General features: G+C 47.6%; 4 protein-coding genes across 4 annotated transcripts; 2 read left to right on the top strand and 2 right to left on the bottom strand.

Moving 5' to 3' along the window:
• Window positions 1-670: 670 nt before the first annotated feature.
• Window positions 671-1,787, top strand: L3040_004219 (uncharacterized protein; the record flags this gene model as incomplete). Its single annotated transcript, XM_007289002.2, has 3 exons — window positions 671-713; window positions 789-1,600; window positions 1,650-1,787. 3 exons carry the CDS (start codon window positions 671-673, stop codon window positions 1,785-1,787), a joined length of 993 nt encoding a protein of 330 aa, XP_007289064.2.
• A 164-nt stretch (window positions 1,788-1,951) lies between these two features.
• L3040_004218 (uncharacterized protein) lies at window positions 1,952-4,059 on the bottom strand (the record flags this gene model as incomplete). Its single annotated transcript, XM_007289003.2, has 7 exons — window positions 1,952-2,236; window positions 2,591-2,805; window positions 2,913-3,056; window positions 3,228-3,498; window positions 3,615-3,658; window positions 3,744-3,770; window positions 3,855-4,059. The coding sequence occupies 7 exons, from the start codon at window positions 4,057-4,059 to the stop codon at window positions 1,952-1,954; spliced, it is 1,191 nt and encodes a 396-aa protein (XP_007289065.1).
• A 6,261-nt stretch (window positions 4,060-10,320) lies between these two features.
• Window positions 10,321-10,927, top strand: L3040_004217 (uncharacterized protein; the record flags this gene model as incomplete). The annotated part of the gene is made up of 4 exons (XM_066154149.1): window positions 10,321-10,444; window positions 10,541-10,577; window positions 10,680-10,742; window positions 10,906-10,927. 4 exons carry the CDS (start codon window positions 10,321-10,323, stop codon window positions 10,925-10,927), a joined length of 246 nt encoding a protein of 81 aa, XP_066011898.1.
• Window positions 10,928-11,921: 994 nt separating this feature from the next.
• Window positions 11,922-14,326, bottom strand: L3040_004216 (uncharacterized protein; the record flags this gene model as incomplete). The annotated part of the gene is made up of 2 exons (XM_007289004.1): window positions 11,922-12,060; window positions 12,108-14,326. The coding sequence occupies 2 exons, from the start codon at window positions 14,324-14,326 to the stop codon at window positions 11,922-11,924; spliced, it is 2,358 nt and encodes a 785-aa protein (XP_007289066.1).
• Window positions 14,327-15,355: the final 1,029 nt, after the last annotated feature.

Below are 15,355 nucleotides of genomic sequence, written 5' to 3'. Positions count from 1 at the left end.
GTGTTGGACGTTGTGGTGCATTGCATTGTAAGAGGAAAGAGGGCACGAGCATCATCTCATCACCTCACATAGGTAAGGTCTTGGGCAAGGGAAGATGAAGAAGAAGAGGAGGAGGAGGAGGAGGAAGAAGAAGAAGAAGAAGAAGAAAAAGAAGGGTCTTCCCGTCATGGATAAGAATGAGAGGGCTTTCATCATTCTTGTATTGTCACGTGATCTGTTTCTACTAAATTGTCGCCAGGATATCTATCTCTACTCTGTATACATATCACCGCCATCAATACCCCTCCTGGGACTCTCAATTTCTTCTCTTCGTGGGAGTGGTATATCTCTCTGTTTCCCAACTAGTAAATATCACGAGGTATTCAGTAATCGCCAAGTCGTACCTATGATTACTAAGGTCATCGTCCATCTTCACAAGGGCCAGCCACGAGCCGAACCTAGTTGGCGGCTGTTCGTCGACCGATGCCTCGATGCCTCGGCCTGGCCGTTTCAGTTCAGGGAGACGGTGGGGGAAAACTTAACTATGTCGTTGTTAAAAACAGCACCTTTCTTTCACTTCATTCCAATCTCCCGTATCCTAAGTGAAAATCCGCAGGTTCGATAACTACATATATTTTTCTTTTAGCAAGACTCTTTTGATTTGCGACATAGAGAAACGCAGACCTCCAAGATGCCCTTCAACACACAACTCACCCGCGCTCTGGGGATCAAGAGTAAGCTGAGCTCTCTGCCCATCTGCCTCTATTGCAGCCCTCTTTTTCAAAGAAAGATACTGACACTCTTCGCAGTTCCTATAGTCCAAGGAGGCATGCAATGGGTCGGCTACGCAGAACTCGCCTCCGCCGTCTCCAACGCCGGCGGCCTGGGGATCCTCACAGCTCTGACCCAACCCACCCCCGAAGACCTGCGCAAAGAAATCCGCAGATGCAAGACCATGACCACCAAGCCCTTCGGCGTAAACATCACGCTGCTCCCCTCTATAAACCCCCCCGACTACCCCGCCTACGCACAAGTCATTATCGACGAGGGCATCAAGATCGTGGAGACGGCTGGAAACTCTCCTGGTCCGATCATCAAGATGTTGAAGGCGGTCGGCACCATAATCTTGCACAAGTGCACTACGATCAGACATGCCGAGAGTGCCGCTAAGCTCGGCGTGGACTTTCTGAGCATCGACGGTTTCGAGTGTGCTGGCCATGTAGGCGAGACGGATATCACGAACTTGATTCTGTTGAGTCGGGCGAGACAGTCGCTCAAGGTGCCGTTCATCGCCTCGGGAGGCTTTGCAGACGGACAGGGTCTTGCTGCGGCGCTAAGCTTGGGAGCCGAGGGCATCAACATGGGGACTCGCTTCATGTGCACCATTGAGGCGCCGATCCACAACAATATCAAGGATTCGATCGTCAAGGCGTCAGAGAACGATACAGAGCTTGTTTTGAGAAGGTGGAAGAATACCAGTCGGCTGTTCAAGAACAAAGTGTCGCAGGCAGCGACGCAGATTGAGAGGACGAGTACGACGGGCAAGTTTGAGGAGGTTCAGCCGTATGTTAGTGGCCAGAGAGGAAGACAGGTGTTCCTCAATGGAGACCCAGACTACGGTGTAAGCCCTCCTACCGCTGTCCTACAAATCATGGCTAATTACTACTTAGGTGTGGACTGCTGGTCAAGTTATTGGTCTCATCCACGACATTCCATCGTGTGAGGCATTAGTAAAGAGGATTGAGCGTGAGGCTGAGGAGACTCTGAGCAAGGCATCCTCCCTGATTATCCCCGCTAGCAAGCTGTAATATTGTGCGTCAGGAAATTAATGGTACGATTGGCCACGCTTTGTATTTGGCTTTGTATTTGTACAGTGAATGTGATCTTTCTTAACTGATCAACAACTCGGCAATTTGATAACCTGTTGTTGACCTCACCCAGTCCTGCTCTCCACCATAAATACAAACATACATTATTCAAACCCCGAATCAATCCAGTCAACATTCCCAAACTTCCCCTCCCTCGTCTGGAACACCTTCTGGGGACTGCTATACTCCGCCCACTGCTCCTCCGTCAACTGCACCCCAAACTGCGCCTTGCTCCTGCCCTGAGCATCATACCCCGGCCCATAATTCTTATACTCCGCCTGCAGAGTCCGGTGGCTATCATACCGTGAGGGCTTCCAGTCGATGAATCCCGTGCTCAGAATGCTATCATCGAGATACGTGTTGGCGAATATGGCGCGCTGCTCGGTATTCTAAAAAAAAATTATATTCAGCAAAGTTTCACGGCTCAAGTCAGTTTCAAGTCGGTCAAAGTCAGGCAGCAGGCAAGTCGAGAGGGACTCCTTTCTTGTCTGTTTCTTTTTGACTTCGTGGTAGCACCGGGGAAAAAATAAAATAAAAAGGGAATCTCTCTGAGATGGATGAGAAGGGTAGGTTTCAAGGAGAAGGATGGGATGGGATTGTTGAGCATATACGTAGCGGAAGGCCACAAGTGGCCGGTTCTCGGCTTGGCGGCTCGCTTGTTGATCAATAACCGACAGACGAGAAAAGAGAGAGAGGGAGAGAGCAGAGAAGATTGATAGGGGGGAATAGGCAGGCAAACGCACCCAAGGCCGTCCGAGTGCACATTTTCCCTTGATATTGAGCGAGGAGCTCGCCGCGCGGACGTCGGAGTCGACGACGTACACGCCGTACTTGTTCTCGAACGCCGTCGTGTTGGTGCCTTTCCAGGCCGCGATGCCGCCGCCGCAAGAGCGGAGTCTCAAAGCCGAGTCGGTGATCCAGCAGGTGCCGAAGCCGTAGAGGAAGTCTGCACGTGTCCCTACAGTGTTAGCACTGTCTCATCCGTGTGATCTTGATGCTCTTGGCCCTCGGGGAGAGGCAGAGGAAAACTTGGACTTGGATGGTAGGGAGGGAGGGAGGAAATACCGGTCTTTCCAGCGATCTCGCTTTTAGCGATATACGCATTGCCAAGTTTGCCGACGTAGATGGTATCTTGGTAGCTGTAGAAACCCGTGTAGTAGAATCCGCCATTGGCGTAGCTGATGCCCAACGCCAATGAAGGAACCCCATCTACTGCCTGTCAGCCTTTTCAACCCTTCCTCACTTCCCTCTCCTTGCCATGTCCATGCCTCACACAATGCTCCCACACCCCTCCCCTTATCCCTTCTTCTTCTTCTCAAAGCCAAGACGCAGACGTAGACAGACACAGACCGAGATAAGAGACAGAAACCAAAAACTTACTGTCCGGCGCGTCATTCACGACGTCCAGATTGTACGTCCTGAAATCCACACACCCGAACGGGTTGTCTTCCCGCTCGGGGAACCCCGTCGGTCCCGCGCCCGTCAGACTCGCGTTCAGGTTCGGCGCTATCGTCAGCGTGCTGGTGAACGCATTGTCGATGCCTGGCGAGGCGCTGGCTTCCCAGACAAGGGTCACGGTGTTACTGGCTTGGGAGAGTGGGTGAGAGGTTTGGCCTAGGAGGTAAGTTGGGCCGGGACGAGTTACGTTGACCTGGGGAGCGGTAGAGTGAGTCGTGGGTTGAGAGAACGGGGTGGTTGAGATTCGAGGAGAGGGAATGGGAAAGAAGGGGGAGGAGAAGGGGAGGAAAGAGACGACAGGTAACCTACCTGCTCAGTGTATTTCCCTGGCGCTATCAGGATCGTATACGTTTCTAGACCCCAATCCCGTCAGCAGCTCCTCCTAATCTGTCTTCCGTCCTCCTTCCGCGCTTGAAGTCACTCTTTAGCGTATCTTACCAGTGTTGTCCGGCAACGACTCAACAGCTATACTAACATCAGCCCTGTATCCTTAATTTCACTCCATCGTTCGAATTCGAATAAGTTCATGGGAAGGAAATGAAAACCCACCAGACTGCACACTCTTAAAGTGCGACTTCTTACCCGCAGCATTCACGTATAGTGTCCGCCCCGGACTGGAATCACAGCCATCCAGCGGATTCTTGGTCAGCGCCTGACATTTCTGGCGATCTTTCACATTGTTGATATCCCAGCCCGCTACCAGCGTGAGCACCGCCGCACAGAAGAAGAGCAGATAAGAGCCGAGGAGAGGCATCTCGGGCTGGCTGACTCTTATCTCTGTATTCGAAAGGAAAGGAAAAAGTATTGCTGGTACTCAATTGGAGTAGTAGTTGTTCACGGGAGAAAGATGTTCTGATGAATGTGGTTGATTGTCTTGATTATATAGTACTACCATCACCTCCCTTCATCAAAGCGAGCTTGCGAGCTTTGTATTACAATACCCCCCCTCCCCCATGAATACATGTCGAAAGTATAAATTTTGCAAGGGATTTACCAGGCCTTAAACCGATCAAGTCATAGTATAAGAATTCATTCAGCCTTGAAAAGTATCTTTGAGCCAGTATATACTACTACTAGGTACGTCCCAGGCGTAATTGTTACACCCTTGAGGGTAGGGTAACCAGGGGGCTTAAAGTGGAAACTACACTTTTAAGGCACCCTCAAGGGTGTAACAATTACGCCTGGGACGTAGTACATAGTATATTCTAGTGCTTCTTGTTAACGGCAATTCTTGGTTGTTAATGTTTTAATCGCTGCGGTCGCCTTTTGTTGCGACTAGTTATCAGCGGCTCGACATACCGTCTTTCCGACCATTCAATCGAGTATTCGACCGAGATCTTTCTTCCTTTTCTTTTTTCCGTACGATTTATATTTGTAACCGATTATAGTTGTAAGCGTCTTCGACCTAGCATTTGCTAAAGGTTCCTTTATCGTATAGCAATCATTATCCCGAGGGTTTCGAAAAGCTAACCCGTTACCGTGTCCACTTCATTTCCCTTAGCGTCCTACAGTAATATAATCGATCGTAAATACCACTTTTAAAGTGTTTGAAAAATAGGTCGAATTTAATCGTCGACTAGATTTATCGACCTGATCAACGGTATCGAATTCGAGTTTTGCATAAAAAAGTATGTTATAACACTCGTTTCGTGTCTTTAGTCGTACTCCGTTCCGTCGGCAAATACGTAAGAAACGGCTGGCATCAAAGTTAATCGCTTCGATTACCTCGAAAGGTGCGTTTTCTGATCCGCTTTACGAATATTTGTTGAAAATATCGTAGGTTCGTAGCTATCGCCGCGTACAGGCTCAGAAATCCGTCTTCGCTGGCCAGGGGGATAGTAAGATGGCACAGAACGTGACTTTTAACTATTGGAACTCGTTACTAGTAGTACGTACAGTACGTAGTACTTTTCGACCTTCGTTCTTTCTTCTTAAACCTTACGAGCCTTGCGGAACTTTTTTAAGCCTTGTCGATGTTACCGATATTACCAACCTTATTGACATCACCGACCTCACCGACCTCATAAGCTGAGCGTACAAGACGTCTAAAGAGAGATCCAGAACGAAAAAAGAAAGGAGAATAGAATCATTCCCAAGCTCACTTTGAGATTACATAAGCTACTTGCCATTTACGTCAACTTACGCAATGTACGTAATACGAAAGATATTAATTAGCCTTGAAACTTGAAAAGTGCCGTAAAGGCAAGGTGAGTTATTTGAACGGTCCACGGACCGTCTTTGGACCATCTCTTTTGGTGATGGTCCCTGATTTTTGGGACGGTCAGTAGACCACTCGTCGTCAAGACTAAACTCGACACTAACCGTGCGCTGAATGCGCAAAAGGCCAATTGATATATCGTATAAACATAAACTGATGAAAGTCGTTTCGGGTCTAATCGAATGAAGCAGGCAGCCCGGCAGAATCTATGCTCAATTAGGTACGCGAGCTGTACGAGAGGTGCCGGAGTCAAGTTAGGTCACCGCCTTCGTTAGCGAAGGGGTTTCGTGATGTTTGGCGGGGAAATACTATTCTGCCATCGATTCTGCTACCGGTATGTAGAGCAGGGGTGAAGGCGGTGACCTAACTTGCCCCTAGCACCTCCGTTTATGAGACCCTACTTAAATGAGAAGCTGAATGTAAACAACGCCTTTGGATGCAATGAACATCGATCGATAGCTGTGATATACGTAGTAGCTCTGAAATAATGCCTGAACCATCGATATGCCTACCTGAGCCTCTAGACCACATTCTGGCTCCAATTGAACCTAGTTGTGGTAAGAATGAAATCCTAGGTTCTGCCGGGCAACTTGCTTCATTCGTTTAGACCCGAAACGACTTTCTACGGTACATGACGCGGTACGGAGTAGATTCTTTTGAAGGTTTGAAGCTTGTGAAGCTTACCAACGGCGATTTCGGGGATCGAGGGCTGCCCACCAGCTTTTCCCACGCTTCTCTTAGCTTTTTTCTTTTCAGAGCTTCTAACTCCTATCCACAGATCCATTATAATTGATTTATCTAGGGTCAATTTGCTCTTCGCGCAATCAGCGCACTGATCAGTTACGAAACAAAGATTATACGTTATTGGCAGCCACGCGCGCTACTTTGGAGAGTTTACCGTGTGCGGTACTCCGTACTACGAATTTCAAAAAGTTCCCCACTTCTCTCAGCTACTACTACCGGTATATCAAGCGTTTAGCAACGAAAAAAAGAGCCTTGGGTCAAAGCTTGCTATTCCAATTTCGCTCGTCCTTTTCTTGAAGCAAATCTTATACAACCTTTTAAAAGGTCGATTATTTCCTATGCCTCGAAGAAAGTGGAGTTGTTTTTCCTATGCCTTAACCCACTTTTTGAATAGGCCCGCCTAGCCAAATCTACTCGCTGCTTTATACAAGAAAAATTTTCAGTAACGCCGCTTATACTAGAATTCTATACAATTTCAATTTTAATATTATTATCGCGATTTGTTTAGCTATAATAGCGGAAATCCTTATTATCGACGCTGCTTATATGCTTTAGTAGAATCTTCGGACGCTATTTTTAACGACCTCGGCTTCGGTATACTCGATTCTGATATAGATACCGATCTATTTCTTGAAGATTTTTAAAAAGAAACCTATTTTAATTTAGCAAAGCGATGTATTTCATAATCTGAAAGCTTTCAAAGACGCAGTACTTAATCAAGCTATTTGCGGGCGATAAAAGCTTAAGTGTCCGAATAACGAGAAGACTTATATAAAATACGTATGCTACTTTAACGATACATGCAAGTAGCGCACTCGTTGCAACTACGACCTTCGAACTAAAGAAGCTACGGTATCGATATAGTAAGGAAAACATATATGCTTTGATCGTATTTATTATACAAGACCGTTAGTCGCGCGGATAGCGTATCTTTTAGAATTGATTCTTAAGCTGATATCTGTGTATAAAGCAGCGAGTAGATTTGGCTAGGCGGGCCTACTCAAAAAGTGGGTTGAGGCATAGGAAAAACAACTCCACTTTCTTCGAGGCATAAGAAATAATCGACCCTTTAAAAAACTCGTGCAGAAAAGTACCTTGTAAACGTCTCATCCTTAATTTCAACTAGCTTCGTTCGCTGAAAGCTTTCTTTAAAGCTTTTTGTTCTAATATGATTTCGCTGTCAGCGGCCGCTGTTCGAGATTTCTTTCCTAGATTGGTTTCGGCCAACGACGGGTAATAAGAGAGTATTTCCGAGGACGTTTTAGGAGAACTTTTATCGATAAAGGCCTCAATTGTACTGCGTGTTACGGTCCTGGCATGGAAGGTTCTAAGGGCTCTGGTTGGTTGGGTGGGCATTAGTCAGCCATGGTCAGGTGACAAACATCCCCGCTCCCGGAGATGCATATACTCTCGGCCCTTCATTACAGTTCTTCCCTCCTCGTCTTTCTCTCACACTACGTAGCGTACGTTTGGTAGTACTGCAATAATATTCTTATCCAGCAGTAATACTGCGTGTTTATCGTATTTAGCTAGCGGTCCGCAGCGTTATCTATCGTAAAGATACATCGACGCTGAGTTTCGAGCAATAGAATAAATGCTAAAGAGCGATTATCGGCTCGAGGAAGGGATTCGAGTTGACTACGGGTTAAGCGGAAATGCGAAAGTCAAGCCCTCTTGGTTGATCGAAAAAAAAATCGATAACTAAAAGCTTCACGACTCGATCGTATCGTAAGCTAGAAGTCCGTCTCTCGAATGCAATGTAATATCGAGCAGCGTGGCTGCGATCGTATTAAGTCGTAAAGTATCGTGAAAAAAAAAATCCATCGAGCCAAGACCCAATCGTCCTTTCATAGCCGCCTCGATTGATTCAATTGCGGCTCTCCAGACTCTCTTTCTTAAAGGCTCTTCATCTCAAGAGTATGAGCTGAAGGTTCGTAAAAGGCATCTCGTACAAGTAAAGAATCGTAGCCTCCTCTGAAATCCCTTTATCAGGGCGAGGTTTTAATCGTCGGTTTCGCCCTCCCCCCACAAACGTACCTATCCAAGCCCCTGTGAAGTATTCGGGGCAGATGTTTTGTCGTAAATATATGATTTATCGCTTACATAATCTCGTCTCTCGAAATGACTTTTTGGCCTTTCCGTAAACTATCAATAGAAGCACTTGCATTCTTACATAAAAGACTTGAGATCGTAACGAGGAATACTTTCCGTTAATGTTAGAAAAGTGTAGAGATAAATGAGCGCATACTCAGCGCCAGATCAAAATTATCTTTGTCAACTATCATTTTCTTCATGGTTGGTGGTATATAGAGCGGGAAACACTCGATTCTGAATGTCTCGGTACGGAATAATCTGCTTCGGCCTTCGCTTGCTAAGACTACCGGTACTCCAGGTCCGCTTACTGCCAAGGCTGGCCAGTGCACACCTCACCTAACAACAAAAAGGAAAGAAGAGACGAAAAGAGAAAACGAGGAAGAAGTCAGATCATGTCAGGCGTGAGTGCCTTTCAGGTCCAAGTATGTAGTATCGTGATCTTTTGATCTGGTGGCCGAGTCGCGCGAAGTCTACCCGCTCTCGTAACAGCTCACGCGGGATACTGTCGAGCTGTAAGCTCCTTCCAAAGAGAATATAAATAAACGGATGAACAAGCGAGCAGCGAGCTTCAATTAACAGCTCCTGAGCATGGCCTCAAGGCGAAAAACTCGGGAAATCGAACAAGTATCCATCTATCTATCTATCTATCCATCCGTCTATACACCCTACACCATCGTGACTTGATACAATTATCCTACCATATCCCATCCCATCTCCTCACTGTGCAGCAGCAAACTCACTCGTCTCTTATTCAATTTTCCTGAGCCAGGGAAATCTGAGCCCAAAGAAAAACTCCAAAATAATATGGGAAGGCATGCATGAGTTGGTGGAGTGGAGTGGATAGAAGTGCCGTTTCTTACGTTGTAGTATTTGGAAGGGGTGTTGTCGGAGAAACCGTTTCCCTGAACCCTCGCGCACGGTCCAGGTCTGGAGAAGAGGTTAATCGTTGGCTCAAGAACGGAGGCCCACCTAAGCGGGCTGAAGATTAGGTTGGGCCCGAGATCTGTGATTGAAATGATAAGTGATAAGTGGTGAAGGATGAATGATGAATGATGAATAATGAATTGTGAATGATGAGTAACGAATAATAAATAATGAATGATTAAAAATGAGTAATGAATAACAAATGATGAATAATGAATAATGAATAATGAATAATGAATAATGAATAATGAATAATGAATAATGAATAATGAATAATGAATAATGAATAATGAATAATGAATAATGAATAATGAATAATGAATAATGAATAATGAATAATGAATAATGAATAATGAATAATGAATAATGAATAATGAATAATGAATAATGAATAATGAATAATGAATAATGAATAATGAATAATGAATAATGAATAATGAATAATGAATAATGAATAATGAATAATGAATAATGAATGATGAATAATAAATGATGAATGATAAATGATGAGCAGAGAGGATTGAAAATCAGACACGACAAATCGGCTTTTGCTTGCAACAAACTGAGGGCTATAAATAGAACTATAGTCTCTAGAGCCAGGACAACACTTATTCACCACTATAGATACCACAGTACTGAATCGACGAGAGGCTGCAAGTTAAGAAACAGGCACAGAGCTCTGACTGACTACGGAGTATAATAAAATAAGCTTACATTCAATCTATATACTTTCCCTTGTAATTGCCTTGAGCCTTCTACCTCCCCTCTGATAGATCCAAACCCTTCCGATGAGAGGGCAACAGTACCTTCAAGTCTTATTCGGAAGAGAGGGAAGACCCTTATTTGAATGCACTAATATTCTTCTCACGCCGATGAGATTATATTAAAGCAAGCAGTCTGTCTGTCACTTAGGTCCAACGACAATTGCATTCATTCAAGCTTGTCGTCATCTATTCTGTCTTTATCCACGTTATATATCTTCTCTTCCACGATGACATCACATCACATCACATCTACACTCTCTACTTTCCAAAAATGAGGTTCACGCTCTTGGCCATCAGTTTGTACAATCGCAACAATCATCACCCCGTGTCTCGCCACCCCCAACCCATCCTCTCTCAACTTAGTAGAGCGAGACTGTCGCCAAGAGTGAGATTCCGTAAGTCATCCACTCTCTCATCTCATTTCTCACTTCGCATAAGTAGAGATGTAAAATGAATTCAAATGATTAAACGGACGTTAAAACGCAAGGCAGTGATAGCTGTGGAAATTTCACTACACCATGTGGCGGCGTAAGGGATTCATGCATGCATTCATTCCCATCTGAACTTACCCTACCTATAAGTACACGAACGAGCCTACCCACCCACCAACCAAGCCTTTCATTTTTCCAGGGAGATCGTTGTACAGATGGTCACTGCAACCAAGACTGCAACCTCATCACGGGACGCTGCGGTGTAAGTACCTACCTACATACCTACATAGGTACCTGCCTACCTGCCTACCGGCCTACCTGCCTACCTACCCATATCTATCTATCTACTCTCTATCCCGAGTCCCTTATCGCGTGTATAAAAAAAACCCCCTACTAACTCTAATTCTTCACATATTATACTTCAGCCAGTACAAACTGCCTACATAATAATATACATACATACATACATACACACATCCCATTACCAATTTTTTCTTTTTTTTAAAAAAAAAATAAATAAATCGACTGCTTTCTCATCATAAGATCTACAGCGCCCGAACTAGGCAAGGGATGAGAGAGGTGGCCGCTCTTTCGAAAAGTGTAGGTATGTATGTATGTATGTATGTAAAACAACAGACAGCAAAGGCGGAGAGGAAGAGAGAGCCGGTGGAGGAAGAGACGAGACGAGGATGTGATTTATGCGCCACGTCGCGCGTGCTTCTTCCTCAACCTTCTCTGTTTCTACTTTGGTGCCGCCGCCAGGCTTACTGGCGAGGCTGCGCACAGGCAGGTCGTGGTAACCTGATTTTAGCGTTCTGCTCAAACTCGTAGTAATCAATGAATTGGTTCATGATCTACGGAATTGTGAGGCGGCCTCCCAATCTCACCCGATTTCTAGTTTCGTAAAGGTAGGCGGAAATGGTGGGCCACCTCGAAATGATATCAACAGTCACTTGGAAGCCCTGAGAAAGATAACCAGACAGGCGGATTATTTTGCAATGTGTTTCGTGTTGATTCCATGTTCTAAAATGCGCCTTCCAAGCAAAGACCGGACTCGCCTAGAACAAAGACAGACCTAGCAAGCAAGCAAGCAGAGCCAGATCAAATCCCATCCCATCCATCTTCGCCGAGAAGCAATTAAAGAAAACCTGGGGAATACTTCGTGCCAATCCCAGTCCCTGGCACGTATTTCTATGAGTACATGATCGAGGGGCCATCCGCTTTGATGAACCTCTCAACGATACGGTAAATGTGTAGACAAAGCCAACAGCCGCGGCGATCAATAGAGCCGAAAAATGTAAGGTTGTGCCACCCAGAGACAGAGCGCAAAACTTTTGCGGCAGCAGCCGATGCCGGCTGCAAATTGACAATACAGGGGGAAATTTTGTTTGGAGAAAGATAGTCGTTCACGCAGGTGGTGAGAGCTGAGAAGAGTGGGCAATTAAGCCTTCTCCTCAACCTTCTCCTCCTTCAGATCTTCACTCTCACCCTCGCCTTCGCCCTTGTTGTTCTTGACATACTCGTCGTAAACAGTGAGAGCCTCATCGACCTTGGATCGAAGAGCGCTGTCATCCTCAATGCTGTACAGAGTCAGTAGAATACAGGGATACAGAACGGATACGCTTACAGGTTGACCAGCTCCTGGTTCTCCATCTCCAAGAGCATACCGGTAATCTTACCAGCGAGCTCGGGTTGAAGGACCTGGATCTTGGGGAAGAGGGCCTCTCCGAGGAGTTGCTTTTGCTGGGCAGGTGGGACAGCAGACAACTGTTGAGCGAGAGCACCACCGACTAACTCGCCGCCAGCAGGAGGCATACCTGGCATTTGAGGAGGCATGCCACGGCCGGCTTGTGGAGGGAAGCCTCCGGAGTATTGACCAGGACGAGCCTGAGCACCTTGGGCACCACGACCACCTTGAGCACCACCTCTAGCAGCTTGAGGAAAGCCACCGAGCATCTGGGGTTGCATACCAGCCAAGTTAGGAGGCATGCCTGGGAGACCTTGAACTGGGCCACGCGCACCTGGTCCACCACGGCCGCCAGCGAGAGCAGCAGCTTGTTGAGCTTGTTGCATGGCAGCAATGAATTGTGGGTTACCTTGCTGACCGTACGGCGCAGCCTGGGGGAATTGGCCTGGCATACCGTACATGTTTGGTGGCATCTGTTGAGGACCTGGTCCACCACGGCCGGCTTGCTGAGGAGGGAAACCAGCAGGGAACTGACCTGGACGACCACCTTGAGCACCGGGGATCGGCATACCTGCTTGAGGAGGGAATGCCATACCGCGACCAGCCTGGGGAATGAAGCCAGGTTGTTGGCCAGGAGGGTAAAACATGGGGGTTTGCATGAATTGTTGGGGCATACCGGCGGCGGCGGCAGCTTGCTGCATGCGGATCTGGTTGCGGGCCTGGATACTGGCCTCGAGCTGGTTCTTGCGGACGTCCTTGCGCTGAGCGAGAGCAACATACAATGGCTTGTTGTTGACCATGCGTTGGTTCATGTCAGTGACAGCCTTGGAAGCTTCCTCGGGGTTGTTGAAGCAAACGAAACCGAATCCCTTGCTCTTGCCAACAGTGCGCTTCTCAGACTTGGGCTTATCCTCAGTATTCTCGGCCTCGGCAGTCTCGCCCTCCTTGATGTTCTCCTTGTTCTTCTCGCTGTCCTTCTTCTCCTTCTCCTCGGCCTCAGCGGTCTCGGCAGGGGTATCACGCATGACCTTAGCGGAGGTGATAGAGCCAAAAGGAGTGAAAAGCTCACGCAGCTTGTCATCATCAACGTCATCGTCAAGGTTCTTGACGTAAAGGTTGACACCTTGGTACTTTGAGGCCTTCTCAATACGGGCAGCCTCGTAAGATTTGCGAAGCTCCTCCTCACGCTCATGCTTCTTCTGGGCACGACCGACGTAGAGGTCCTGGCCCTTGAAGTCTTTTCCGTTCAGCTCGTCAACGGCCTTTGCGGCGTGCTCATGATTGATGAAGTTGACGAAACCGAAACCACGACTCTTGTTGCTGTCCGTGTCACGAGCGAGCGAGGCAGAGGTAACATCACCGAACTTCTCGAACAACTCGCGGAACTCCTCGTCAGTGGCCTCGACTGGGATGTTCTTGACGTAGATGTTAGTGAAGTTTGCCTTCATCTCCTCGAACTTGCTCTGGCGGTCCTTCTTGGGGATGTGGTGGCCAACAAAGACCTTCTTCTCGTTCAGAAGCATACCGTTGACGTGCTTGATAGCCTGGCTGGCGGCCTCGTCGGTCTCGTAGTGCACAAAGCCGTAACCCTTGGAAGCTCCAGTCTCGTCCTGAGCGACCTTGCAGCTGAGGATGTTTCCAAAGGCGGCGAAGGTATCGTGGAGGGCCTTGTTGTCGATGGCGGTGTCCAGGTTCTTGATGAAGACGTTACCCTGGCCAGTCTTTCGGAGAGCAGGGTCGCGCTGAGACCACATGATGCGGCATGGGCGGCCTTTGATAAGAGTGTAGTTCAACTCCTCCAAAGCCTTCTCGCCATCGATGGTGGTGTTGTAGTTGACGTAGGCGTATCCAAGAGATCGACGAGTGACAGCGTCACGGCAGACACGGATGGAAGCGACAGAGCCAATCTGAGAGAACAGCTCGAAGAGCATAGCCTCTGTGACAGAGGAGTCGAGCTCACCAACGTAGAGAGAAGCAGAGGCTTGTGGGTGGGGAGCGGCAGAGCTTGGGGTAGGTCCAGCGGTATCAGGGTCCTCAGAGGTAGCGGGGACAGCGGTATTGATGGCAGGAGCGCCGTTTGCATCGCCGCCGTTCAAGGAAGCATTATTGAGGTCGGACGCAAGCTGATCGACAGCAGTGTTCGTGGTAGCGGCAGACATCTTCACTAGATACTAGACTGGGGCGAGATTGAGATCAGCTTGGCTTGCGCAAAATGAGGCAACAGGAAGAGGAGGCCATGAGGCATGGAAGAAAGAGAGCTCGCAACCATTCGACAAAGGGAATTTTGCTACTGCGCTTACCTTGCTTGCGACAACAAGAGTCTTTCAATGAGGAGTCTGATAAGTCCTTTGATGGAGCTATGCAGAGCAGATTCTGAGGGGATGTGCAAAGACTGGGAGATTCTATGCACAAGGTTCGGGAGGAAAGAGTGGAACGAAGGTGATGACGGGGCGGTTTGCGACGACGTCGAGGGGGGATTGAGGTTTTTTTTGGGGGGGGGAGTGGATTTTCAAGTTTTTTTGTCTCTCTTGGAGAGGTTTTCTGAAAGGAGGCAAGAAAACGAAAAAAGCACGAAAGATCGTATTGGTCCGCAGTCGAGATGTTTGGTGGAGTTTGAGGGGGGGGGGGGTGTCGGGGATGTCGAGAGAAATTTCGAATTCGCGACGAGGAGGTCAGACACAATTTGCAGGGTGTGGGCCTCCTTCTGAAACGGGCTTAGCGTGCGGCCGACCTGCCAGACCGGAGGATAGACCGTTCTGTCACGTGATATTGAAGAGCAAGAAGGTGCTACGGGTACCGGTACCTGTTGTCTCTATGGAGCACAGCTCGACCCGAGTCACTCTTTCTAAGTAAAAGTGAAGTCCAAAAGCTCGTTGTCCGCAAGACTGATCCAGCTGTGGTTATCTATCATATGCGTTAATCAACTATCGTTCGTTGTATTATTATTGTGCATTATCAAAGGGGCTGTCAGGCTGGCAAGTCAAGGCAAGGTAAGGCAAGGCAAGGCAAGGCTTATGGAGCAGCGGCGCGGTACCTGGGCCACAGCCTTCTGATCTTGATCTGGAAAACCCACCCCTCATGAGTAACAGGCATTGATTATAATCAACCCCACAACACCACAGCACCACAGCACAACAACACCACAACCAGCCTGCCCTCCGCTCCCCTCCTCTCTCACAAACTGCTCT

This window comes from Drepanopeziza brunnea (assembly GCF_022702325.1).
Source record: "Drepanopeziza brunnea f. sp. 'multigermtubi' strain 214-2 chromosome Unknown ctg6, whole genome shotgun sequence".
NCBI classification, from domain to species: domain Eukaryota; kingdom Fungi; phylum Ascomycota; class Leotiomycetes; order Helotiales; family Drepanopezizaceae; genus Drepanopeziza; species Drepanopeziza brunnea.
This window is presented reverse-complemented; position numbering and strand designations above follow the sequence as displayed.